This window comes from Pteronotus mesoamericanus, unplaced genomic scaffold (genome assembly GCF_021234165.1).
Source record: "Pteronotus mesoamericanus isolate MK-2021 breed Mesoamerican mustached bat unplaced genomic scaffold, CSHL_Meso_final contig_50, whole genome shotgun sequence".
NCBI lineage: Eukaryota > Metazoa > Chordata > Mammalia > Chiroptera > Mormoopidae > Pteronotus > Pteronotus mesoamericanus.
In genome coordinates this window covers 21,543,634-21,570,380 of record NW_026555186.1, presented here as the reverse complement: position 1 = coordinate 21,570,380, position 26,747 = coordinate 21,543,634, and the positions used below count along the sequence as shown (strand labels likewise).

Genomic DNA, 26,747 nt, shown 5'->3' with positions numbered 1-26,747 from the left:
CTATACTCAGTTCCTTCATGGCTCTAAAGAAACATGAGGGAAGATTAACTGGCATATTTTAAAAAGCTAAGGAAAAAATACATACCATTCTCATTATTTACTATGGTTTTGAGTCTCATGTGAAATTATAAATAAGGAGTGCTATTTTACCTCAGTTTAGTCCATTTCAATTTTTCACCTACAGGAGAAACATTCAAGAAAAGGCAGAGTTTTAAAAATGGCCTTTAATGAAAAATATAAAAATACAATACTGCAATCCTTAAAACATGATTTGTATGTTCAGGAAGTCTTAAGATATTCCCAAATATCACTTGACAGTAATGTTTATGATGCTGACATCCTCATAAGGCTTATCTGTTTTGGGATTGACTTTGACATTGGAGATCCTTTGCACAACTTCCATTCCTTTAGTCACTCGTCCGAATACTGTGTGCTTATTATCAAGCCAAGGCTGTGTTGGAGAACAAATGGAAAAATCTTGGTAAACCAGACTTCTTCATTCACACCCTCTGGGTGAGCAAATTAAAGAGAATTTAAATTTATTCTTTACTTTTACAATAATTTTACGTAGCTGATTTTTAGAGAGATTTCCATGTTTATAAATAAAAATACAAAAGTAGAGCATGGTGTTTAAATATCTGCTACTTTCAGACCAAAGGAAGCTAGAATGTGTTTGCTAAAGGCAAGTTTCTTTGCTTAAAGAATTATGGCTAAGACTGAAAGTTCTCTGCAGGAATCCTACTTGCACAATTAAGAGGCAATTCAGACTAGTTTAAGCAGCATGTGCTTTGACATTAGAGACATGGGCACTCAAATGCTGGCTGTGCTACTTATTTGACCTTTGGCAAGTTAGTCATGCTTGTTTCCTCATCTATTAATTAAAATTGGGTTTAGTGATACTAGACGTATTGTGGCTATCACACCAAACTCTGTGCCTGGCAGATAGTAGTTATAAATATTTTTCCTTCCTTGCTTAGTGCTTAATTACAAAAAATAAAGTGTATAATTTTTGTAATTATGTGGAACTGCATAGTAATAGTGCTAGACATTCTTATACCCTATTCCATCACATCTACAATGCCACTCATCATCAGTTGCATTCTGATTTCAGATATATAAAAATGTGGGGAAAATGTCTTAAAATCAGGAATTTAAATACTCCTTTATATTTTGTCTTTACCCACAGACATGCTTATTGATTTTAGAGAGAGGGAAAGAGAGAGAGGGAGGTAAACAGCAATGTGAAAGAGAAACATCGACTGACTGCCTCTTATACATGCCCCAACCAGGGACCAAACCCATAACCTAGGCATGTGCCCGGACCAGGAATCAAACCCGCGACCTTTGGGTTTGTGGGACAATGCCTAACCAACTGGCCAGGGCAAGGGATTCATATCCTCTAATTCTCTATTCTAAAGATGAGAAACTTGACCAGAGGTGAAATAACTTATTTTGAACTGTACAAAACAATAATAATGGCAAAGCTGGCTAAAACTTACGTGCCCTAAATTACAGATGTATTGTTTTACAAAGTAAATCTGATTTGTGAAGATAATTTTATATTTTCTTATCTAAATTGTTTTCATTTTCACATCCTGGCAGATAAAAATAATGGCAGAGAATAATGCAGCTCTCCCACTGAATTTACTCTTAGATCATAACCTATCAACCTTTGGCTTACAGATAATGATGTTCTACTCACCGTTGGAACTACTGTTATGAAAAACTGAGATCCGTTAGTATTCGATCCAGCATTAGCCATGCTGAGTGTATATGGTCTGTCATGTCGTAATGTTGAATGAAATTCATCTTCAAATTCTCCTCCCCATATACTCTCTCCTCCCATGCCAGTACCTGTTGGATCTCCTGTCTGAATCATGAAGCCCTTAACAGAAAGTATACGAAAAAACACATTACATTACTTTTTTATATATGTGTGCTTTGGAGTTATGTTTGTCAGAGTGCTTTGTATTCAGTAAAATCTGAACTTTGTTAAAGTAATTCCATTAAACTAAGGAAGTTATACTTTAATTTGGATGATATATTTCCATTGTTCAACTGCTACCTAATTTAAAAACAAAAATGCATTGGTTTTCTCATTTATACAGATGTATATCTTCCCCAATAATCTATTTAAAGCTAATAGTGAACGATTCCTCCAGAATCATGAAATTCGACTTTTCCTCCTGCCATTTCTGACCTGTCAGTAGTCAAGAACTATATCTGTTTTACGGAATGCTGCTCAATGAAACCTTGGGCAGAGTTCATTCTGCTCTTCAGGTATTAATGGTGGTTCTTACAGATTAAATAGCATCTGGGATTTTCTATTATTTAAAATCTTACCTTTTAGATTGGCCAGGGGTGTCCAACCTGCACCCCATGGGCTGGGTGCTGCCTAGGAAGGCAATGAATCTGGCCCAACACAAAATCATAAATTTATTTAAAATCTTTTTTTGCTCATCAGTTTTCATTAGTGTTTGTGTATTTAATGTGTGGTCCAAGTCAACTCTTCTTCCAGTGTGGCCCAGAGATGCCAAGAGGTTGGACACTCCTGACAGACCTTATCTAGCCACTAGGAACAGGTCACCTTGGCTATTGGTTTTATGTCAGCATGACCTGTTAGTCATTATGTGATCCTGTTTTCAGCTGTCAATGAAATATTGCTGCAGCATTTCTAAAAAGGAAATTATGCTACTACTCCTATCCTTGATTCTAGATGTGATATTTATGACCATTCTTCTTTTGGCTTCCACAGTCCATTTTTCATATTCCTTGCAAATAAACTAAGTTTGAAAGATATGCCTTAGGTTTCAACCTGTTGCTATGCAATTAACTACTATTCCATATATCATAAAACTTGCATAACTTACCTTAATTATACGGTGAAATGTGTGTCCATTATAATAACCATTTCTGCTGTGAACACAGAAGTTTTCCACTGTCTTAGGGCACCTAGGAAGACATATTTTAAAAATATGAAATGTAGTTAGAATATCTTAAGATAGTTTCTTTGCAGTTCTGCTTCCTAATGGTGTTTTCAATATCTTTTGAATGTTTTAGAAGGACAGGCTTTTTCATAACCTGTTCTAATCTGAGGACAAGCAAGGGTTGAAAGGTCATATAAATTGTAGTACATTATTATTAGTTCATGCAGTATCTTTAGATCAAGATTGCTTATTATAGTTGTTTGACAGTATTCAGATTCCAAGGTTATTTAGCAATTTAAAAAATATAACCAGTGCACTTTGAAATATATACAATGAGCTGTATGTGGCTGATCCTGAAAAAGGTAATTTTCTTATAAAAACAAAATTATGGTAGCGACACATTCCAGACCAAGGACTTATTCATTGAAATATCTCCTAGATTTAATCAACTTTAAGTGACAGACACACTCAATATGAAACATTCTAAATAAAATGAACTGATCCCATAGTCTGATTTAATGTGGTACATTATCCTGTAATAGCCCTTCAAACTGAGAGTGGAAGGGAAAATCAAGAGAGGAAGCAATAGGCTTAATGGGTGCATGGATTCTAAGTACTTGAAACAAAATGGTCTAGGAGTCTAGAACTGCCTAGTTGTTTGTTCAGTACCAAGGTATATAGCATGATAAAACATGCATATCCAAAGCAAATAAGTACTTTTTACATAAAGGTGGGTTGTAAAACACATCACCTTTTGCTTCAAGACTAGCCAGAGACACTCTACTGTATTTGGTATTGCATACTCATTTTGCAAAGTTTTAAAATGTTCTGAATACTTTTCTGCTTTTTTTCAGTGGAAGACCTTGTATGTTTTATTTTAATTTGCTTTAAAAAATACAGCTACTGGGACTAAGGAAGAGGAAGTAGATCTCTAGCCATGTCAGGAAGTAAATATATCCTTCCCTTAAGGACTGCTTTGAAAGGAAAGCCAGTTATAAGCAAGTCACAAATCTTATACTTGGGATGTGCAGTTAATGGTAACAGTGATACTGGATTGGCCAAAAAGTCTGTTTTTTTCCCATTAAGGTGGCTCTTGTTACACTTTAGTTGTCTTTAACTTAATTGGAAACAATTCTATTAGATTGTATTATGACAGCTGTCATATCAGTGTGCATTTTTAAAAAACATCAAGATTGGTGAATCTTTGTGTAGCTATTTTAATATTGAAGATGGAAGACAGTATGAAACATTTTTGGCATATTATGCTTTATTATTTCAAGAATGGTAAAAATGCAACTGAAATGCAAAAGAATTGTGCAGGAGAAGGTGCTGTGACTGATCGAATGTGTCAAAATGGTTTGTAAAGTTCGTGCTGGAGATTTCTCATTGGGTGATGCTCCACAATTGGGTAGACTAGTTGAAGCTGATAGTGATCAAATGGAGACATCAACTGAGAACAAGCAATGTTCTGCCATGCAGGAGGTAGCTTAAATACTCAAAGTATCCAAATCAATAAAGGAATAAAGGTATTGGTGAAAATGAAAAATGGTCTTATTTTATGGCAAAAACAAAACGGACTTTTTGGCCAACCCAGTACATATTTGTATGTCACTTTTTAGTTTACATTCAGCACTTTCATAGCCAAGATATTTAGTCCTCATATATTTTATAAACCTGTTAAGTATGTGTATCTCTGTATAAAATTTCCCATTTTCCAATGGAATAGTTACCAGAAACCTCAGGGATGACTATCAAATATTTCAGTGCTTCAAAATTTCTTAAGTCAAAATAACAAAAATTTTAAGTTGCATCATTTCTTCAAATATACACATCTACATTGGTGTTTAAGACAACAAAAACAGTACATACTCAACGGGAAAAAGTTTGATGTGAATGTCTCCCATGCTAGTGTGGATAATGGCACTATCTGAAACTCGTTTGGGTCCTTCAGCCTGAGTAGCCGCCATGACTTCTTCTTTAGAAGGTTTCTCATTAAAAACATCTCTGTCAGAATCTGCACTTTTTGTATCTTCTGGTTCTCGTCTGGTAAACTAAAGGAGGAAAATAAACTGAATGAATGAATGAAATTTTTCATCTGGTTAAAATTTATGAAGAAAATTTCATTTCTGATGGAGTATTTGAGGAACGTATGAATTCACATCAGAATTAATCCTTACTTCAGGAATCACTTTCTATCAAAAAGTATGTACAGCAGTTAAATTATTTTTATATTTATATGAAAAGAAAATCCATATAACAAAGATGTATTTTAACTGGGATTTAATATCCTTTTGGGTAAAAATTATTGGAGTACACATTTAACAAGATGTCAGTTTTCTGATGTAAGTTTCTACTTCTGCCTTCCAGCATGTCCTAACCTGACATTTGTTGCTTACCCTTCACTGTTTAGAATCCCTGGGTTTGAATTCCAGCTCTGTCATTTGGTAGTTATTTGACTTTGGAAAAGTAAATTCATATCTTCAATTCATTTCCTCATTCATAGATGGAGATAATAAGAACTACCTCAAATGGTACACTGTCATGAGGATTAAATGAAGGGATGTAAACTGCTTAGAGAATAGTGCTTAACATATAGGGGTTAACATACATATTAACACTTGTTACTTAATAGTGCTAATGTTAAGCACTATTAACATACATATTAACACTTGTTGTTACTACTACGAGCAGGACTTTGTGCTAGGTAGGATGAGGATCCAAAGCTGAATCAGCGCCCTGACTGTGCTGACTCAGTTGGTCGGGTGTCATCCTACAAAGTGAAACGTTGCTGGTTTGATTACCGGTCAGGTCACATGCCTGGATTTCAGGTTCAGTTCCCGGACGGTGTTTATAAGAGAGGCAGCTGATCAATGTTTGTCTCTCAAATTGATTTTCTCTCCATCTCTTTTTTACTCCCTTCTCCTCTCTCTAAAAATAAGTAAAATCTCAAAAAACACAAAACAAAACCCCCAAGATTAATCTTGACTTTTTTTCAGAGCCCCCATCTGATACACCTTAAACCCTGAAGTTTGGGAGAAAGAATGAAAATTTTGAGTGAAGTTGTAGAATTCTCAGAACCACAGGGTATAGGGAGAATTGAGAAAAATCTTCCAGTTGTTAAAATTCTGGATTTCTCAAGGCCTGTTTCTTTTATTTGCCTCTCAGTAAGTAGAAATCTTTCCTTCCAAGAAAGCTATACCTGGTAAGTTTCTGCAAGGCAAAGCCCGTACCCAGGCTGTCTTACCCAGTGGCATGCCTTGATCCACCTGGACAGATTCCAAATAAACAACCACATTCGGATGTGAATGCCTTCACATTTTATTGTCCAGTTTTCAAAGCAATGGCATGTCTGTTGTACTATTTATATGAATTTTAAATACTTATCTTGACTTAGTTCACATATGAAACTACTAAAGTTCCAATTTTGTAAAATTTTTTCTTTCGTGATACTGGACTTTAAAAAAGGGATAAAGATATATACATACTATTTTAATTTTGCTTAAAAATACGTGCATGTAATAAATCTGAAAGACAGTTCATGAAAATGTTAGCTGTATAAAGATACACTGAGTGACTTACTGGTTTTCTACTTCAAAGTTTAAACAACATGTGTGGTTTAATCAACATAAAAGTAAACTCTGGGGAAAGTAAAAGAAAATAACTTGTTGTTTTTTTTTTTTTAACAAAGTGGTTGAAAAACTATATTTTTAGTGTATATCAAGAATTCTCTTGTGCCCTGGCTGGTGTGGCTCAGTGGATCGACTGCCAGCCTGTGAACCAAAGTGTCACCGGTTCAATGCCCAGCCAGGGCACATGCCTGGGTTGTGGGCGAGGTCTCCAGTTGGGGATGTGCGAGAGGCAACCACGAACTGATGTTTCTCTTTTCCCTCCCTTCCCCTCTTCTAAAAATAAATAAAATCTTTTTTAAAAAAAGAAAATATAGAATTCTCTTGTGATTTTTACTGTCAAAACAGTTGAATTATAAGTAAAAATAAGATTATTTTCCTTTAACATATATTAATAAATTTTTAGCAATGACTTTGAAAGTTATAAGAAAAAAAATCTCACCTTAAAAGAATGTACCCATCTAGGTAAGAAACTTGGCTGGGGTAGGGAAACTCCTATTTTCTACATCTAGCAAATGATGCTGCTTATAATATGTCAGACAAATAAATGAATATACTATAATGGGCCAGACACTTTACCAAACTTTGTCGATTTAATTGTGAGGAAAACATAGTGCCTATGTTTACAGATTTCATATTATCATGAGGAGGGGATGACAGTGTCTGCAAACAAAAAACCTCTGCAAGTTACTCCAAAAAGTGTGACACCAACACAACCAGACACACCTAATCCCGACTTGCTGTCAGAGAAAGCTTCCAAGCCCAGGCCTGAAGTGTGCGTAGGGGCTGGGGAGGGATGTGTAGCTGGCAAAAGGAATAGCCTGTGCAAATGCTTAGACGTAAAAAAGAATAAGCAACTTATTACAAGTGAGATCAAGGTCACTATGGTCAGTGTAGTAAATGAAGTAAAAATGAAGAATGATAAAGCAGGAGGGCCAGCTGATATAGATACCTGGGGAGTTAGGCAGAGAAATACAGTAAGTCCTCAAAGTTATCAATATGTTCTTGGAAACTACTACTTTAAACAATGTATAACAAAACCAATTTTACCACAGGCTAATTGATATAAGTGAGTTAGGTTCCTATGGCATTACTTCTGATCACAAAAACATCACCAAACTTCTAAATAAAGACCCAGAACACTGCTAATACTAAACACTGAAATAAATGTGACCTATATTAAAAAAAAGGTTAATAAGAACCAGTAATATAATTATTTTCCCACCCCCTGCTTATTCCAGTTCAGGGCAATGGGTGGCTGGAGCCTACCCCTGCAGCTCAGGGCGCAAAGCAGGCATCAGCCCTGGAGAGGACACTGCTCCATCACAGGGTGCTCTCTCACACGCCCACTGCCACTCAGGCTGGGGCAATTCAGACAGCAACTAACTTAACCTGCACATCTTCGGGATATAAAAGGAAACCAGGGTACCCGGAGAATGTGCCAGCTCCATACTGACAGTGATCCCAGCTGGGAATCGATTTTTTCCCCCCTCATTAATGCTAAAACAAAATGACAATATTTGAGGACCTGCTGTAATCATATTTGGGTCTTAGAAAGTCTCCGAGTGCAGTGTGAAGGACAGACTGCAAGGGCAGAGGTTTCCATACTTCAGATTTTTCTGTTCGGCTGAACAGTTAGGATGGTGCTACTCCCAGACAGCTTAGTAGTTTGATTTTGAGCCCAATTTTAGTTAACATGAAAAGTACTTTTAATTCTCTAGGAAAGAAAAATCGTCAGGAATACACAATTCCAAGATGGCAACATTACATTGGAGTCAAAACATTTTTTAAACAAAAGCATATAGAGAAGAAAGTGTACAACCTTAGGGGAGATGAATTATGTTCAAGGGTAAAGACTGTAAAATAATAAAAACACAGAAGAATTTTTAATATCTCATAGTGAAGACTATTTTGGATTCAATTATTACCATAACCACTTACTTCCTATCATCTTAGACAACACAAATAGTTATAGAAGCCAGGTTGAAAAATTTTCAAAACAGAATGGAAAACAGTCAGAAATACTGAAAATCAAGTCCTGGTTAAAAATTCTACAATATTAATGTTATAAGATGGTGTTCTGGTTGTTTAGAAAATCTGCTAGTATTGCCAACATTCTCTTCAGCTGAAAGCACAAGCTAAGAAAATAAAACTCTAACCAAAATGGAAGAAGCATTAAGGTCCATCTCTTAGTACTTATACATACCATATAAAATCTATTCTTTTTGAAAGACGTACAGACTATTGTTGGGTCAGCTTGAATATTTTGAAGAACAGGGTTTTCAGAAGCTTTCATTTCAATAGTAGTTGCAGCACGATGTTTTTTGGCTATTCCTTGGAACAAAGCCAACTGCATCACTCTAATATTTTCCTGCTTGCCTAAGATCCGTACACACCTGAAAAAAATACAGTATTTTATATAATAAAATTATTGGAATTCCAGTTGTAACAACCTTACAGATAAAAGCTGGGACTCAGCTATCCTTTATTTCTGTACAAAATAACTAGTGAAAGGTTTTTAGAAAGTGTTTCTTTACCCACTCCCCCAATAAAAGTTATTTAAATTGGTAGGTGGCTATAATTTTCAGGTCAAAAAAATACAATCATTCAGTCATACAGTTTTAACCTAGTGTCATTATTTTAATTTATCTGCAAACTTTCAAAGATTCTGTATGGCAAAGAACTAAATATAAAATTATTTATATGTGAGAATGTACAGCACATTTTTTCTCCTTAAAATGTAGTACTTTAAGTTCTTTTCATTTACCTTCAGTGATAGTATCTGATTGTAGCTATTCTGTACTAAGACCAAATGGACTGTTTGCACAAAAGGCTTATTGTGGTTTCATGCATTTTAACTTCTGATTTTATGTCTAGCAGGATGTAATGCCGAATTCTGTGGTTAAAATATTTGGCAACATTTAACATGAACCAGGCTAATTTAAATCAATAAGCAAAAGACAGACTATAACTTGTTAAAAAAAAACTTGAAACTATGCATATCTTCTTTCCATTTCTTTTACAAACATGAGTGGAAACTTTTTACATAAGAGTATAAACAGAAAGACCACAGAAAAATCCAGTCAAAACATTTGGTTAAGTTTAGACATTTGGGACCATTCCACTTGTCTTGGAACAAACAAAACTCCCATTGTTTCCCCAAAGGAGGAAATGGTCCCCAATAAATGCATTTTTTAAAAACATACATCATATTAAAGCTTACCGGTTTGTTTCTACATTTATAACTTTAATGCCCAGCATTGTTCCATATAGCACAAAGTGTCCAGTTTCATCAAAAACTATATTAATTAATCTCACTGCATCCACTTTCTCCAACTCACGTTCTACAGCCATTCGTCGGCCAAATTCCATGTCTGGTAGCTGTTGCCTCATCTGCTGTAGTTCAGTAAACATCTAAGGAAACAAACCATTCATTAACAAAAAAGCTACATATGAAAGGGAATGAGAATTCAAATAGAAGCAGAGTACACATTAAGAGCAAGTGACAGTTTGTGTACTTACAGATCTCTTAAGGAGGATTCTAAACACTATAAGCAGGAAATACAAAGTATATTTGAAGCATAGAAAACATTTACACTAACTGGTTCTTCTAATTAAACAAAAACAAACCAGTCAGTCATTATAATTACTGCTTTCTCTATAGAAACAATTGTATTTCTGCTGCCTTAAATAAGCTACAGACGAGCACTTTCTAGCAGAAGTATAATGCGAACCATATAAGTAATTTAAAATTTTCAAGTAGCTACATTCAACAAAGTAAAAAGAAACAGGTGAAATTAATGTTTTCTTCAACCCAATATATCCAAAATATTAACACTTGAAAATTGAGCAATTTAATACAATTATTTTTTTTTCTTAAGTCTTTGGAATTGTATTTTATACTTGCAGTTGATCTCAATTTGAACTAGCCACAGATCAAGTGCTCAGGAGTCGCATGTGGCTAGTGCTACTATACAGTATGATATAGCTATAGACTATGAGGTCCTTATATAAGGATCATGGGGCTTGACAATAAGCACTCAGTTTTTGTTGAATAAATAAATAATTTCACTAATGTACAGCAACTTCATGGTGTTTCAGTAAATGTTTCAAGTTTTTTGACATCAAGTACTATTACAGTTAGACTGTCATTAAGTAAATGTGATATGAGAAAGATGAGTATTTTTATGGGTGCACTTCAGTTTAGAAATTTGGTTTACTTTTTTTTTTTTGATAGTTAATATACAATTTAAAAAATAGGGGGCATGTCCAATTACTATCATTACACTATGAATCTCCCAAAAGATACGACCTTTACATTCAGTTTTCCAGACATTTAGGGGATCAAAGAGCAGAATTCAAAAGCAGTTCTCTATTTCAGATAAAAATAAGCCAGACTTATGTTCTTCCTCCTCCTCCTCCTTTTTTTAAATGTCTGTGTTAACAGGAAAACTCCAGTTTTTATATATAGAAAGAACAAGACTCCAAAAATCAAAAGGTGGTGTGTGTATTAGGGGATGGTCTTCTAGACTAGCTAAAAAGCCTGGTCATTATTTTCTTTTCTACAGTCTCTGAGACTGATATATGATATGTTATTGATTTATACATTCATGCATCAGAAACAGCCTAGATGCAGGTCTAGTTTTGTGTAGTGAGGGACCCCTGGTTATTTTTGCTGGAGAGAGGGTTCAATTTCAAGACTTAAAGTTTGTAGATAGCCTGCCACCTGCCCACATATAAGTACTTCAGAAATGTTAATCCGACCTGATAAACACATCAGAATCTTTTTACAGAATTCTAGCCTAAATGGCAGGGCCTCTGTAATACACAACTGTGTGGTCATATGCAGTGATTCTGGTTATAAATGCTAAAAGGTTCTTCACACCATCCAATTAAAATTCTTGTCTTTTAGACTAGGACTCTTAAAGGGATGGAAACTTCCACCTGTAACATGGAACTGTGAAATTCCATCATTTACTAGTCACTAGTATTGTAACTAATTTAATTGGCATTTGCCTTTTTGTCTTTTTTTGCAAACTTTCTCATTCTGAAATCTCATCATAGGCTTTACTACTGAGCTCTTACCACTTTTGCTCGATCATGTCAACAAATGTTGAAGACAAAGCTGAAGAAATAGAGTGAATTGAACAGTTCAGAATGTGTATGTTAAGAGATTTATGTCCAAAGACTAGGATTTTAGTATTTCTTTTCCTAAGGAATCTTAGAAGAGCTGCAAGTTGGTATGGAGTTCTTAAAGTTATACTTCAAACACTGGCCATCATTTAAAAAAAGCACCAAGAAGGTTTCTCTCTCTCTCTCTCTTTTTTTAAAAATCCTTACCCAAGGAGAGAAACATCAATATGACAAGTATCATTCGGTTGCCTCCCATACACAGCCCAACCAAAAATCAAAACCACAACCTACGTATGTGCCCTCACCAGGAATCGAACCCACAGCCTTTTGGTATACAGCATGATGCTCCAACCAACTAAGCCATCCAGCCACAGTGGTTTCTTCTTTTCTTAAAAGCACAGTGGAAAGCTATCTTCCAACAAGAAAATGCATCATTAGGGCTATCTGACTAGCAAGCAGAACTTCACCTTTGTCTAGATTTATATTACTTCAGGCAGATACACCACCTAATTTAATACCACTTGCCACCACACAAGAGTGACATTAATATGAGTTGATAGAATTTTTGAGAAGCTTAATTTAGGCAATATAATGTAAATTGGTCACTACCAGGACTGGAATCAACACCATCATTCAGTAAACATTGCTACAAAGGTTCAATCTACACTTTTAAAGGGTTCAACATCCCATTAGCAGTTAGAGAACCACTTGACAAAAACAGTTGGTGAGACTGTAGTTTCCACAAAAAGTAGTTAACTTTGCATGGATAAATTTATTTTACAACAATATGCTTTAACAAATTCTTGTTAGCAGTAATTATGTGTCAGGTACTATTCTTGGTACAAGAGATACAATCATGAGCCAAACATAGAGGATCACAGATAGAGTTTAGCCTACTGGATTTGATACACAATAATCAAGTAAGACCATACCAAAAGCTTTAAAAGAAAATAAACAGAGTGATATACAAATAAAAATTTAAAAAAGAAAAGATGTCCTAGATTGGATGAACAGTGAAAAATTCCCAGAGGAAATGACCTTTTGAGATTTGAAGGACAAGTTCAATAGGGAATGGGAGAAATGAAGGGAGAGGTCACTCCAGGCAGGAGAAGAACGTTCCAGAAACTGAAGCGAGGCCTAAATGGCTAGCTAGAGTAAAAGGCAGGCAGAAGGTAATTTATACTAGGCTGTAATAGTAGGCAGGGTCTACAACATGGCAAGCCATCATTTTGGTCTTGATTCTAAAAACAACAGAAGTCACTAAAAGGTTCAAAAGATGACATGATCGGGTATGTGCTTTTAACAAATTACTCTGGATACAGCAAAGATAACAGATTAGGAGAAAGTCAGAACAGATACTAGCAGTAGGCCATGTAATAAGCCAGGAAAAAGATCATGAAGTACAGTAGAGGCAGGTGTGCTGAAAGGAAATGGATGGATTTAAAGTATATTTAGAAAGTAAAATTGTCAGGACTCATGATAAATTACAGAGGGGTAAGGAAATAGGGTAACTCAGGTTTCTGGCATGTGCATGGAATGGATATTGGTGTCATTCATGAAGACAAAAAAAAAAAGGAGCAACAATGCAAGACAGCAAACAACTGAATAGTACCTCTAATGTGCTAAAAGGAAAAAAAAAACCCTATCAATATAAATATCTATCCAGAAAAAAATACCTTCTAAAGGAACAGCACACAGACATTTTCAGAAAACAAAAATATTAAATTTAAATTGCACTTACACTTAGTGATTCATCAAAGACTCTCATAAGTTTTCCAGTTAAAAACCTGAAAATTCTAACTTTTCTATCAGAACCAATTGTAGCTATTTTCTTCCCATCAGGTGAAAAACATATGCTGGTTGGATAAGCCTTGCACTTGGCAAATTCATATAAATCTGTGTCAGTTTTATATTCCCAGTTCACATTTTTGGGGAATTTATATTCATGAGGAGGCCCAGTCCAATATTCAATCATTCCAGATTTGTCAGAAGACACTACTGCTTTGTAAACTGGGTTTAGCCGTATCTGAGTAAGAGGTGACGTATGGAGTTTGTCAAAAACATGAAGTGGCTGATTATCTCCTCGACCGTCATAAATAAAAATTTTTCCTGTACTCTTCTCAGAGGCAGCAACTGACGATATGGCATCCCCTGGGCAATAGATCCACTCACACTGTCCAGGAAAATAGCTGAAATAATAAAAATTGAGAGAAAAGGTGATTAATACAAGACATAAGCATTCCTTCCTATCCTCACCACCAAAATATGTCTGGCCAATGACCAGTGATTTAGCTCATTTTGGATTCCTGGCTCAAAAGAGGCAGAGAGAGCCCTGGCCAGTGTGGCTCAGTTGGGTGGAGCGTCATACCATCACTGAAAAGTCACCAGTTTGATTCCTGGTTGGGGTGCACATGGGAAGACAAGCAACTGATATTTCTCTCACATCAATGTTTCTCTCACACTTCCTTCCTCTCTCTCTAAACCAATGAAAAAATGTCCTCAGGTGGATTAAAAAAAGAGAGATACAGAATGGGGAGGAACAACTAAGAATAGTTACCTAATTTTTCTCTTTCTGAACTCATCAGTGCACTGATTATCATTTCTGAGGATCTATGAAACTGTAAGAAAGAGAATGGCATATAAAAGACCATTTACTTCTTTGCGTAAATAAGGAAACCTAATTAGATAGTTTGGGGCATTGCTTTTTGGATCTCTGTGTCTCAGTCTATGTATATCTTATTCTTAAATATGTTAGAATATAACAGCATGTGTTACCCATTCTTGAAATTAGAGATCAAAATATTTTAGTTATGACACTGCTCAAAAGAAAATTACACTTCTATCACACTCTAATTATTGGTAACTTGATCTTAAAACTTTAAGCTTTGAACATGCTACCTGATGACCAGAGTATAAAAAACAGGGGACAGACTTAATCAACATACCCCACTTATACACCCAAATAAATGTTGTCTCCTCCAAAGTAATCAGTCTCAGAAGTTATACAGATATTCCAATGCTGGTGCTGATACTCAAAACATTTTTGGAACGCCTCTTTTATAATTTCTATCAAAGTCTTAAACTCTCAATATCCTCAAAGGTGGCAAATGTTCAATATTTATGAATAGACTTGATTTTTTAAAAATAGGTAACGTGGGGAAACAAAGCTGGGAAGTAAGAAAATAGTGGTCAACAGGTATTTCTATTTGTAGTCAAAAAGTAATGACTAAAAATAATGAGACTGATTTCCTTTAGCGGATTTTAAGTTAATTTTGAAGGAAATTCCAAAAGAAGTCCTGCTCTGTTTCAAATTGCAGTTCTTCTCCATCCCCATATCTCAGTTTATATGGTGAGGCTCTAACCCCCAAAGTGATTGTATCTGGCCACAGAGTCTTTAGGAGGTAATTAAGGTTCAATGAGGCTGTAAAGGTGGGGCCTCTCCTCATAAGCCTGTGGCCTTCTAAGAAGGAGATATCACTCCTCCTTCCATCCCCTGTTCCTAATGAAGACACAATGTTAAACACAGAAGAGAATTCATACCAGAAACAAACCCTGCTGGAACCTTGATCTTGGACTTTCCAGCCTCCAGTACTGGGAGAAAATAAATTTCTGTTGCTTAGGCCACCCAGTCTATGGTCTTTTGCTATGGGAGTCTGAGCAGACTAAGACAAATCTCAAAACTGTTTCTGACAATGTTACAATTTTCAAGTGGACATTCATTTAGGTGTATATATAAATTTAGTATGTTATCTTAAAAAAGACATGCTTAAAACAAAGTATTAAGTTTCATTACTGTGCAGTTTAACCACGAAGTTGGGGTATCAATATACTTCAAAGTTTAAAATCAACAAGTAACTTCAGTTCCAAAAATGTGCATAAACTTTAGAAGAATACAATACCATCATTACTCAAATAAGCACAACAACAAAGTCAATTCTAAGTACTGGTAAAATAGATATGGTGGGTCCTTGTTATTAACTAGTGCTAAATGGATATAACGAATTCTTGCTATGATGCTGTTTGGAAATGTCTACAGAGATTAATGACAAAAACCACAGCAGAAGCCCCCAAATAGGATCATGACAAGGATTCACTATCTCCCAAGCAAAATGAAAAGTACATTTTTTAATGTAATGGTAGCATATTCTGTTTAGAGATACCTACAAAATTGCCCTGGCTGGTGTGGCTCAGTGGATTGAGTGCCTGTCTGCGACCCAAAGGGTCGCAGTTTGATTCCCTGTCCAGGGCACATGCATGGGTTCAGGCCAGGCCCCCGTAGGGGGCGCATGAGAGACAACCACACATTGATGTTTTTCTTTCTCCCTCAGCTCCCCTCTCTCTAAAAATAAATAAATAAAATATTTAAAAAAATAAATAAATACCTATGAAATGGCAAAGTCTAGTTTAAAAATTATTTCACTAAGTTAAAATACATATATAATTAAAAAGACTTACCCAAGCTTCAGCATATTGATCATGTCAAAGTTCACCACATCAAACACCTTCATTGCTTTATCGTCACCCACAGAACAGAACAATGCTCCCTCAGAGCTAACTGCAATACTCTCAATAACTCCTATTTAAATAAATAAAAGTAAAACATCAAATGCCAATGAAATAAATGCACAATTCAAAGAAAAAAAACACTTTAAAAGAACTTTAGTACAGTTTAAAAGAGAGCCAAGAAAAAAAAAGTGAAATTCTTACCCAGGTGACTGCGAAAATGTTTAACAAATTCAATTCCCTCTTCTATTTTTTTCCAGAACTTAATATGACCATCATGACTGGCAGTAATAATAAAGTCTGTCCTGCATATATAAAATTATAGAAGTCAATTTCTATAACAAAGCTATGAATCACTCAATAGCCAAATGCAATCATTCATTGAGACTCTCTGATTCTTTCATAATAGGTCTTCAAAAACAATCTTCCTTTATGCAGGACATTTTATTAGGGGAGATAAAACACTGTAAATTTTGAAGTTCTTTGCTGGGCATCATAACAGTTGCTGTTGCACAAATTTTAAGTTTAAGAGGCTGGCTCAGAATTGAGCTGGGACTTGACATTAAAAAGAAAGAAAATAAATCTCACCAGGAATCACTAGATCTTAGAGTTTTTTAATGTTAAAATTACCCTCTAAAAAATAACTTGCAAAACTCAACACCAAAAAAACAAACAACCCAATTAAAAGGTGGGCAAAGGACCTGAACAGACACTTATCCAAAGAGGACAAGCAGATGGCCAGCAGACATATGAAAAGATGCTCAACGTCACTACACGCAATTAGATACCATCTCACATCTGTCAGAATAGCTGTCATCAATAAATCAACAAACAACAAGTGTTGGCAAGGATGTGAAGAAAGTGGAATCCTTTTGCACTGTTGGTGGCAATGCAGACTGTTGTAGCCACTGTGGAAAGCAGTATGGGATACCTCAAAAAATTAAAAATGGATCTGCCTTTTAACCCAGCTACTCCACTACTGGGAATATATCCAAAAGAACCCAAAACATTAATTCAAAAGAACATAATCACCCCTATGTTCATAGCAGCAATATTTACAATTGCCAAGATATAGAAGTAGCCCAAGTGTCCATCAATAAATAAGTGGATAAAACAACTATGGGACATTTACATAATGGAATACTACTTGGCCTTAAAAAAAGAAAACAATCTTACCATTTGTGACAGTGTGAATGGGCCTGGAGAACATTATGATAAGTGAAATAAGCCAGTCAGAGACAGACAAATACCATATGATTTCACTCATAGGTGGAATCTAATGAACAAACTGAACTAACAAGTAAAATGGGGACAGACTCACAGATGGAGAGCCGCTGACAGTTGGGGAAGAGGGAGAGGTTAGGAGGTGGAGGGATTGAGCAAAAAGCAAAAAGGACTTATGGACATCGACAGCAGCATGGACATTGCTGGGGGGAGGGGCAATAAGTCTTGAAGAAGGGGACTAAATGATAGTGGGAAAAAAATACAAAAAAAAAAATTAAAAAAGAAAAAAATGACCCTCTAGGCAGTCTTTTCACAGAAAAAATGTCCTATTTTCAGAAGTTCATAAATAATTAAATCTCAACATATTACTTTCATATACAGCAAAATTCAAAATAAGTTTATTTTGTATCCTGCCACAGTATTTTGGTTGTTTATATTATCAAAACGATTTTGTATAGAAACATCTCGTTTATAGGTTTATAAAAATAGAAACTATTGAAACCTAGTATGTGTCAGGTACTTTATACATATTACCTTATTTAATCTTTACAACAACTTTATTAGCATGGATTTGTTTTTTATCATCATTCTACGAATTAGGAAACAATTTTAAAATGTTAAATGTATTTGCCCTAGGTCCAAAACTGAAAAGTGGCAGTCGGTATCACATCAGCTTAACTTCAAAACCTGCAGTTTTTCTATTACAATTTCACCCTGCTGCCCTGGGTTAAATAAAAAACCACCACACAAAAAAGCTTGAGGGGAGGGTAAAAGCAATTCTAGTCTAATATACTGCTTTATATCCTGACAACTCTGGACTAGGAAAAGTGCCGAAGTTTGGTCAGAGTTATATAACTGAAATATAAAGATATTTTAATTAAATATATACCTTAAATGGTTTCCAAGAGATTAAGAATAGACTGATCCAAAGAGCAAAGTAATTCACCTATTTCTTTTCATAATCACTGCCAAATATCATCCAAGTCACCATATCTCATGTAAGTTTCTACTATAGTCACATAACTGCTCTCACTGTATCCATTCTGGCCCTATTTGAATCCATTAATCTCACGTGTGCCCTGACTGGTGTGGCTCAGTTGCGTGGGCACTGTCCCGCGAAGTGAAAGATCATGAGTTTGATTCCTGGTCAGGGCACATGCCTGGATTGCAGGCCCAGTCCCAGGCTGGGGTATGTGCAAGAGGTGGCAGATTGAAGTTCCTCTCACACATCAATGTTTCTCTCCCTCTTTCTTTCTCCCTTCCCCTCTCTCTAAAAATAAATAAAATCTTTAAAAAAAAGAGAAATTTGATGTTATTCTCCTGATCACAGGTTCGAAATCCATACAAGAAATAGAAAACTCTCTGGGACTTACCCCTTGCATTTTTTTCTCCAGCCTCATCTGCCATTTAACTTCTCTAAACCTGTTTCCTTACCTATAAAATGTAGATTATATTACTACCTCATCGGATTGTTCTTAAGATAAATGAGATAATTTATGAAAAAGCTTTAGAACAGTATTGGACATAATATGAGCTTAACATACAGTAAAATATTACTACGATGATTATCCTTTTCCAAATCCCCATTCATTCATCTTCAAGGTCCTGTGACATTTCCAGCATGTCTTAGTTCACATCATTTTCTCCATTAGTACTAAAGAGTCAGCTACAAATTAGTCTTATTTTAACTAATGTGCTTTTCTGGAAAGCTCAGACACTACCTGATTCATCCCCTTTTGGAATTTATTTCCAAAAGACATACACACACGCTAAAGAGTTCTCTCTCAGAGGATAAATTCCTTGTGTGCTATAGGAAAGAACACACAGACCTTTAACTTACACTATCATAGAATCTTTGGACTTGACTAGAAATCCATAATACCCTAAAGTTACTTCTGTAAGTCCATGTCAAAACTGAAGCATTTAAAAACCATCTTTTCAGAAGAAATTTTTAAAAAGATGAGACAGACTTACTTGGTGCACACCACATGGGTGATAACATCTCTATGCATGTAACTGCGTTCGTACATGGATGCACTGGGGAGGTTATCAAGATAGACTCTTTCAAACTCTAGAACTGAAAAAAAAATTATTTTTAACAACTGGAACCAAATACTACTTTGTAGTTTATTTAAAATTTTCTAAATTCCATTTTGTGTTTTTATTGAGATTTTCTTTAATTTCTATTCCATGTGTAATGAAAATAAAAATTCAGTGTCTTTTGTCAGTTGTAACTTCTATTATTGCACAGTACTAAATAAACTATTGTTTACTCAGTCACAAGTTCTCAGGTATTATATACATGCTTAACAGTCTCCAGAACTTAGGAACCGAATGGCTTAATACAAAGGTTCCATTCAAACACCACACAAAAACCTGAAAAAGCTTCATGAAAACATCACAACGATCTTCCTAACCAACTATTAATGTTAATTTAAATAAGTCATAAGAGGCCAGCAGCCATCTATAAGATATATCAGTTCATCTTTAAGGCATTAATCCTCTTTGAAGTCACTGATACTGGGTTTTTGAGAGCTGAGAGAATCGTAGGGAATATCCAGTTGGGTGCTTCGGAAGCATTTTCTAGGGGCAAAACATTCATAAGAGTGGTAATCTGAGGAAATATTGATTCCATTATATGAGCTATAAACAATTTTACTAGTAAAAGATGGCATTACATGTGTACCTAATAAAATAACCTAACAATTTTATTTATCCAAATATGCTTATAAAAAGTTGCTAAATAAGCTATTTTAGTTTTTTATAACTATTGTATAGCAGACTCAAAGCTATATCCAATGAAGTACTTTTCCTGTCATTTTTAGTAACAGAATTCACATTTTTATATGAGCATAATGACATCCAGGATATAAGATGGCCTTTCTCACCTTTTCCTGCAGTTAGGTGTAACCTTGTGCCAATGAGATAAAAGTGGAAAATGCTGAGAGTCAAGAAGTCTTCTTCAAAAGGTGTGCCCTTCTTCCCTTCCTCAGTTCTACAGCTTGGAACTTGGATAGGAGCACTGTAATTCTAATACCCGCCTAGGACAAAGATGAGAGCCAGACCCTAGTGATGCTAGGGCAGAAAACTGCAAACCGTCTAGGCTCCTTTGTAGCCTCCATACCAATCCTAGACTGTCTACCTTGGCCCTTCATTTAATGTTACTGTTATTGTAGATTTTTCTGTAATATGCAGTTAATTTAATCCTATCTGATACATATCCCTTTTACTGTTGGTCAGTTGAATTGTTGAACAAATATTTATTGAAGACATGGGCATAAAGAAGAATAACACATAGTCCCTGTCCTTGAGAATCCATCAGTTTAATTAAAGATAAGTGCCATGTAACCATTTATAATGTCTTTCTGAAAATGCATGCGAAAGTCCAATATCCAAAGAACATGTTAAAGGAAAATGGTTCCACTTCTAGAAATTTAAATATATTATTAAACCTGTCCTTTTAGATAAAATCGTCAATATTTTTTTAAAACATTTCATTCACATTTCAAACTTTCAATTTTTTTCAAACTGAATCCACTATTTACTGGTTTAAATACAAAAAGCATCGAATGAAGGGTGAAGATTTTTCACACCTAATAATTTCCATATCTTTCTCAATTGTATTAAGTTTCTAAGACCTTTGTCTCCTAACACTAATATCAGCACTTTGACGTTTTTAGATTTTCCCTTTCCCCCACTTATTTCCATGAAAGAGGATATGGAAGATTATTCTAATCCAATAAAATAAACAAGAGCATAAACACTGTAATATTCACTCAGTAATTACTGAGTACCTGTTATATGCAAAACAATGGAGTAAAACTTGTTCTTAAATGTTTACAGTCTTAGCAGTGGAGAGAAACAGTAATCAATCACATGAATAAATAAACAATTTCAAAATGTAGCAAGTGCAATGAGAAAAAGGTTGTTATGGAAACATTCATCAGGAAGACTTGGTAATAAAAAAAGGTAATGCACTTTCAGGGTATCAATGCACAGGGTTCAAAAAAGTAGCTTTTTCAAAATTGGGATACTAAGGCTACCTGTAAATTCGGTGTGATAACTGTTATCTCAGAGTTATTAGCAATGTGCTTTAGAAACCTAGCCCAACCACCGCCACCACCCCGCTCCCTTGGCACCCCACTGGCCTAACTCACAGGGCTCTTGTTATAGGAGACAATCCCCCTCATTGTTTAAGCTCCACTCTCCCCAAAAAGAAAGAAACCTAGCCCAGACTGGAGAAGTCATAGGCTTCCCAGAGGAGATGATAGCTGAGTTGAGAGGTAAAGGCTGAACACACACAAAAAGTTAGCTAAGTGAAGGGGTGAGGGTAAACATTCCAGGCAGACAGAGACATCAAAATACTCCAACAGTCATCTAGTGGATAAGAGAGTATGACCCATTCTCAAATGTTTTCATATGGCCCGTGCAGAAGAGAAACGACAAGGGGTTAGGAGAGAAAGGTATGGAATATGCTGGTTAGATAAGGAGAGATCACATAATGAAAGGCTTTGCAAGCCATCATAGGGAGTCTGCGCTTTGCTTGGAAAATAATGAGAAATCACTGAAGAGTTAAGTAGGGAGAGTGATAAAGATTTGAATTTTTAAAAGATCACATTTTAATGGTCTTACACGTTTAAGGTAAACATTTCCTAGAACAGCTTGAAAAAAAGAAAACTTAATCTATCCCTTTACTCCTTTTGATCGATAAAATTCTGTCACACTTCCACATTAGAGGCAAAAGCTTCCTGCCATGGTAGTAAGGGGTGTGGCTTGAAAACCACAGACCTGGTGTTTTAGATGGAAATGTGTGATTCAGGAAACTTACAATCCCTGGTCAGAAAACTCACTGGTGGAAGAGTCAGGGTTGAAATGATCTTTACTAACACTTTGATTCCAAATAAGCACCGTCGTCCCCCAAATCCCGCCAGGCGTCTCCACGCTACCACTACTCTTGAACGAAAAGCCTAACAGAACCAAATACTCTTTCCACATCTACTAAACGGAGTTATATATTCCAACCTCATATGGCTGCTGTACGGATTAAATGAGAGGCGTCAGAAACAGTACTGGCATAAGTATGCATAAGCATCCATTATAACAAATCAGTGATTAATAGTGTTTCATATTATCAAAAAGACGCTTGTACTGTGCCCAAATCACTATATCGGGAGCACGCAGAAGTACATGGCGGCCAGAAGTAAGAAGACGACCCTCTATTCTGATGGCACAAAAACCCCGCAAACACACCGTCCGTTTTTGAGTCGTGGTATTGCATCTCGCCCTGTGCCTATTTAACTACCTTTCCTCTTCTTGGCAAGTGTTGCTTCGACAGGTAAAGGCCCAACCCAGCGCTCTTCATTATCCTCTTCGTTCTCTTGGGCCACTGCTACTGGCACTGACAACTCTTTTTCTTTGAGTTCCGTTTTCTCCTGTTCCTCCGCGTCCCGATGCCTCCTTCTTCTTAGCTGAGAATCACCACTACCTTCCGCCGCCATGTTGTTCGAATCGTCAGGAAAGGCGCGACACACACAGCTCGACAACCAATCCCAAGGCAGCGGCGCAGTCCTCTCGTCAGCGGCCGAGCGAGTTTCGGGATTGGCCGTGGTGGACCCAATCAGCAAGCAGCGCGCGCACAGGGCCAGGGCCCGGAAGGTCTGTCAACGCAGGGCGGAGGCGATTGGAAGCTTAGGACTCCGTGGTGGTAAGAAATTGGCAGACGAGAGCGCTGTAATGGTTTGCACTCGCCGCCGGGTCTGGCACCTCCCACGGTATGGAGCTGCAGCCCGGACGGTGGGACCCTTACCTCCGGGAGAGGGGGTAGCCGACGTCCAGCTGGGCCTTTAGTCCCACTCTTTGGCTCTAGAACCCCGGGGGGTAGAAGAGACAGAGAAGCGGTGGGGAATTAAAGATCTGGTGACCTCGGCTTCTCTCACGATCTCCAAAAATGTCTCTCCCTTGAGCTTCTTCATTCTGTCTCAAACTCTGAAGAAGCTGGTGAGCGCCTGTTACTATTTGCTGAGACCTAGCCGTTCCAAATAACCCGAGTGGCTCACTCTTTTGCCTCCTCCCTGGTCTGGGCTTCCATTTAGCGGCTTCCTTTAAAAAGAAAAAAAAGAAAGAAAGAAAAGGAAAAACAACAACAACAACAACAAACAAACCACCTAACATAAAATTTGCCACCTTAATCTCTTCTTTTTTAATCCATTAAACACAGCTTGTTCAAATGACCTCCCTAAAACTGCTTTCAAAAACCTACTAAGCAGCCTCCTAGTTGCCTGTTTCAAACCAGGTGAACTTCTTTACTTTTGCTTTGAGGTGCGCCCTAGGTACAGGGAAGGCACTGTCCACAGTAAGTACTTTCTAAAGGTTTTTGTTTGTTTGTTTTTAATTTTAAAGATTCCCTTTATTGGCCCCTCCTACCTAGCAAGTACCATTTCTTCTCCGACTTATGCTTTAATAGATCACTTCTTGTGTGTCTCACAAATTTGCCATGCTCATCCTGGCCTTCCAGTCTTCTGTGGTTATGCCTTGAAAGCATCTCCACAACACAACTAGCTTTCACCTTTACAACTTCTCATCTGTTAGACCTCATGGCAAAAGCAACGAAGATTAAGTCTGATGATGATAACGGTGGGGAGCTAGTACTGGGCACGCAATACTGTACTAAGTCCTTTATTATTCCAGGTCGATTTCTCTGATCTTTTCTTTCCTGAAAGCATTTGCAGTCTGTATTGTGTAAGTTACATAGCACTTCTCACTACCTGATAGGTATTTAGTTGTCCATTTGTTTATATTGTTTCCCCTCAGTGAAAATGTAAGTTCCATAAAGACAGGCTTTTTCACCTGCACAGCTATTTGGCACATTGTCTGACAAATGACACAGATTAAGGACCTATTTGTTGGAGGAATGAATACAGCTTAGAATTCTATGGGTACTTTCTATTACTATACTTCATGTATATTATTCTTTCCCTTTCCAGTAACAGTATGAATTTTTATAATTTGATATTAGATGTTTTAAGTCTGTATGGGATAGTATCCCCAAATATAGCAGTATTGTTCTTCAGTAAAAAAATTGGGAATTGACGTATCAAGGACCTTGAAAGGTTGACTTGTTATATTTCCAGAAAGCTAGGTTTAAGGATACAAAATGTAGGAAAGGGGTAAAGTTAAACCTTAAATGTTTTATTTGTATGTAATGCCACTTAGAGCTGCCAATCCAGCTAATTTGTTGAATATCTATCCCCACATGCACACAGTTTCACATTACTTTTGCATGCTGATAATGGATTTTCTTAATTAGTAGTATACAATGTGGGGAAAGATCACTTTGCGTTTAATTTCTAAGTTAAAGTATATTTAAAACAAATGTTTATATAATTTTTTACTTTTTTGCTTACAAATATTCTAAGATTGTTAATGACCTTTCTATGGCTTTGTGAATTAACTGTATCTTCTGTGTATAGCAAGGAAGAAGTTTAATGTAAATATTTTTGAATATGGCATAAATTAGTTGATGTTCAGATCGTTAATAGTAATGTTGATAACTAATACCGATGCTACCTCTTTATATGATAGCTACAGGTCTAAGAACTTTACATATATTAACTCATTTAATAGTCAAAGAAATCCTCTGGGATAAGTAATATTATCATCTTCATTTTACAGATAAGGAAACTTAGGCGCAGACTAATAAGTGACTTGCCCAAGGTCACACAGCTTGTAAGTATCAAAATCAGGTTTTAACCTAAGGCAATCTGATTGTAGAGGTCACATTTACAATTTTTAAAAAAATAATGCTGCAGTAAGCATACCTATGTAGACTTATGCAAATATATCTATCTGTGGGATTATCCTAGCAAGAGAATTTCCTGGGTCAAAAGATAAATATGTTTAAAATTTTGATGGATATTGTTTATTATCCTACCAAGAAATTGACAGTGCATGCCCCTTGTTCTACCCTCTTGCCAATATTGTTTCTTACCAAATATGTCATTTGTTGCTAGTTCAAATAAGAATTAACTTTAGTTTCCATTTTTATGTTATAAGATTAAAAATAGTTCTTTTTCTAATTATAAGGAATTTCTTAGGTTTTTTTCCTTTGAATTCCCCACTTATGTCCTTGCCCATTTCTATTGTGTTGTTTACCTTTTTATCATAGAGTAAAATACTGATACAAACATCCCACACAAACATAAAGTTTATAAGTTATTATAAGGTGAACAGCTTTATCAACATGCAGATCAAAAATAAAACTTTTAATAATCACCTCAACATTCTCCCCATTTGGCTCATCCCAATCGCAGCCCTCCCTCTGTTTCTACCTTCCAATAGTAATTGATACCCTGACTTTTAGAGTGATCCCTTTTTTAGTTTTTTAAATGAGGGTTGTTAGTTTTTTGTATTATTTTGTAGGCACCCATTATATATAATTAAATTAGGTATGGCATGCCATATATTATAAATATTTTCCTTAGGTGTTTGGGTTTTAAATTTTAACTCTTTAATGATGTCTTTACTCATGCAGAATCTTAAAAATTTTTGTGTGGATATTTTGCTTAGTTTTTAGAAAGGCCTTATCTAAGATTTAAAAAAAAAAACACACCAAAACTCCATGTTTTCTCCCTGTTCTTTTTTATGATTTTGTTTCGATTTTTTTTTTGAGGGATGGATAAGTGATGTAAATAACAAGGTATATATCTAGGCTTATTTTTTTCCCCCAAAATACTATGTAGTTTGTTAAAAAAGAAAGAGGGGGCCTATATGGTCCAAAATACATATAGTGAAGAAACAAGCAGTATAGTATATAAAATATGCTCCTATTTGGGTTATTCTTTCCCCTTAATTTTCATTGCCACCTCTGTCATATAACAGCTCTACAAATGTGTGAGTCTAGACGGGTTTTGTATTTGCTCCATTGTTTAATTTGTCTATCTATGTGTTAATTGCATGCTATTATAATTAGTGTAGTTTTATGATAAGTTTAATATCTGGTAAGGCAAGTCTTCCTGTCTTATTCTTCATGAAGTTCTTGGCTGTGTCTGGCTCTCTGCACTTTCATATAAAGTTTAGAATTAGCTTAACAAGTGCCACAAAAACAAGCAAAAACTTTCAGAATTTTGAAAGATTCAGTAGATCAACTTGGAGGGAATTAACATCTTTACAAAATATTGAGCCCTCCAATCTGCGAATATATCTATTTGTCTTTAAAACCTTTCTGTTCGTGAAAATTTGATTGAGCAATATAAAACTCAAGTTCATACGAATAAAAGTATTTTGGGGGATTGGTTATTCTGGTTTGCACTTGGTGTAATGAGTAAACATCCTCGTC

General features: G+C 35.9%; 2 protein-coding genes across 2 annotated transcripts in view; one reads left to right on the top strand and one right to left on the bottom strand.

Moving 5' to 3' along the window:
* Window positions 1-224: 224 nt before the first annotated feature.
* PPWD1 (peptidylprolyl isomerase domain and WD repeat containing 1) lies at window positions 225-22,923 on the bottom strand. The gene is made up of 11 exons (XM_054578415.1): window positions 22,716-22,923; window positions 19,388-19,490; window positions 16,394-16,494; window positions 16,142-16,262; window positions 13,428-13,875; window positions 9,777-9,967; window positions 8,760-8,949; window positions 4,797-4,978; window positions 2,871-2,952; window positions 1,703-1,885; window positions 225-451 (listed from the first exon to the last, which is right to left on the bottom strand). The coding sequence occupies exons 1-11, from the start codon at window positions 22,909-22,911 to the stop codon at window positions 308-310; spliced, it is 1,941 nt and encodes a 646-aa protein (XP_054434390.1). The 5' UTR covers window positions 22,912-22,923; the 3' UTR covers window positions 225-307.
* Window positions 22,924-23,076: 153 nt separating this feature from the next.
* CENPK (centromere protein K) overlaps window positions 23,077-26,747 on the top strand; it is a 40,903-nt gene continuing 37,232 nt past the window's right edge. Inside the window, exons 1-2 of the mRNA XM_054578232.1 lie at window positions 23,077-23,117; window positions 23,732-23,765. The gene's annotated coding sequence lies outside the window, so the exon portion shown is untranslated. The remainder of the gene's footprint in view (window positions 23,118-23,731; window positions 23,766-26,747) is intronic.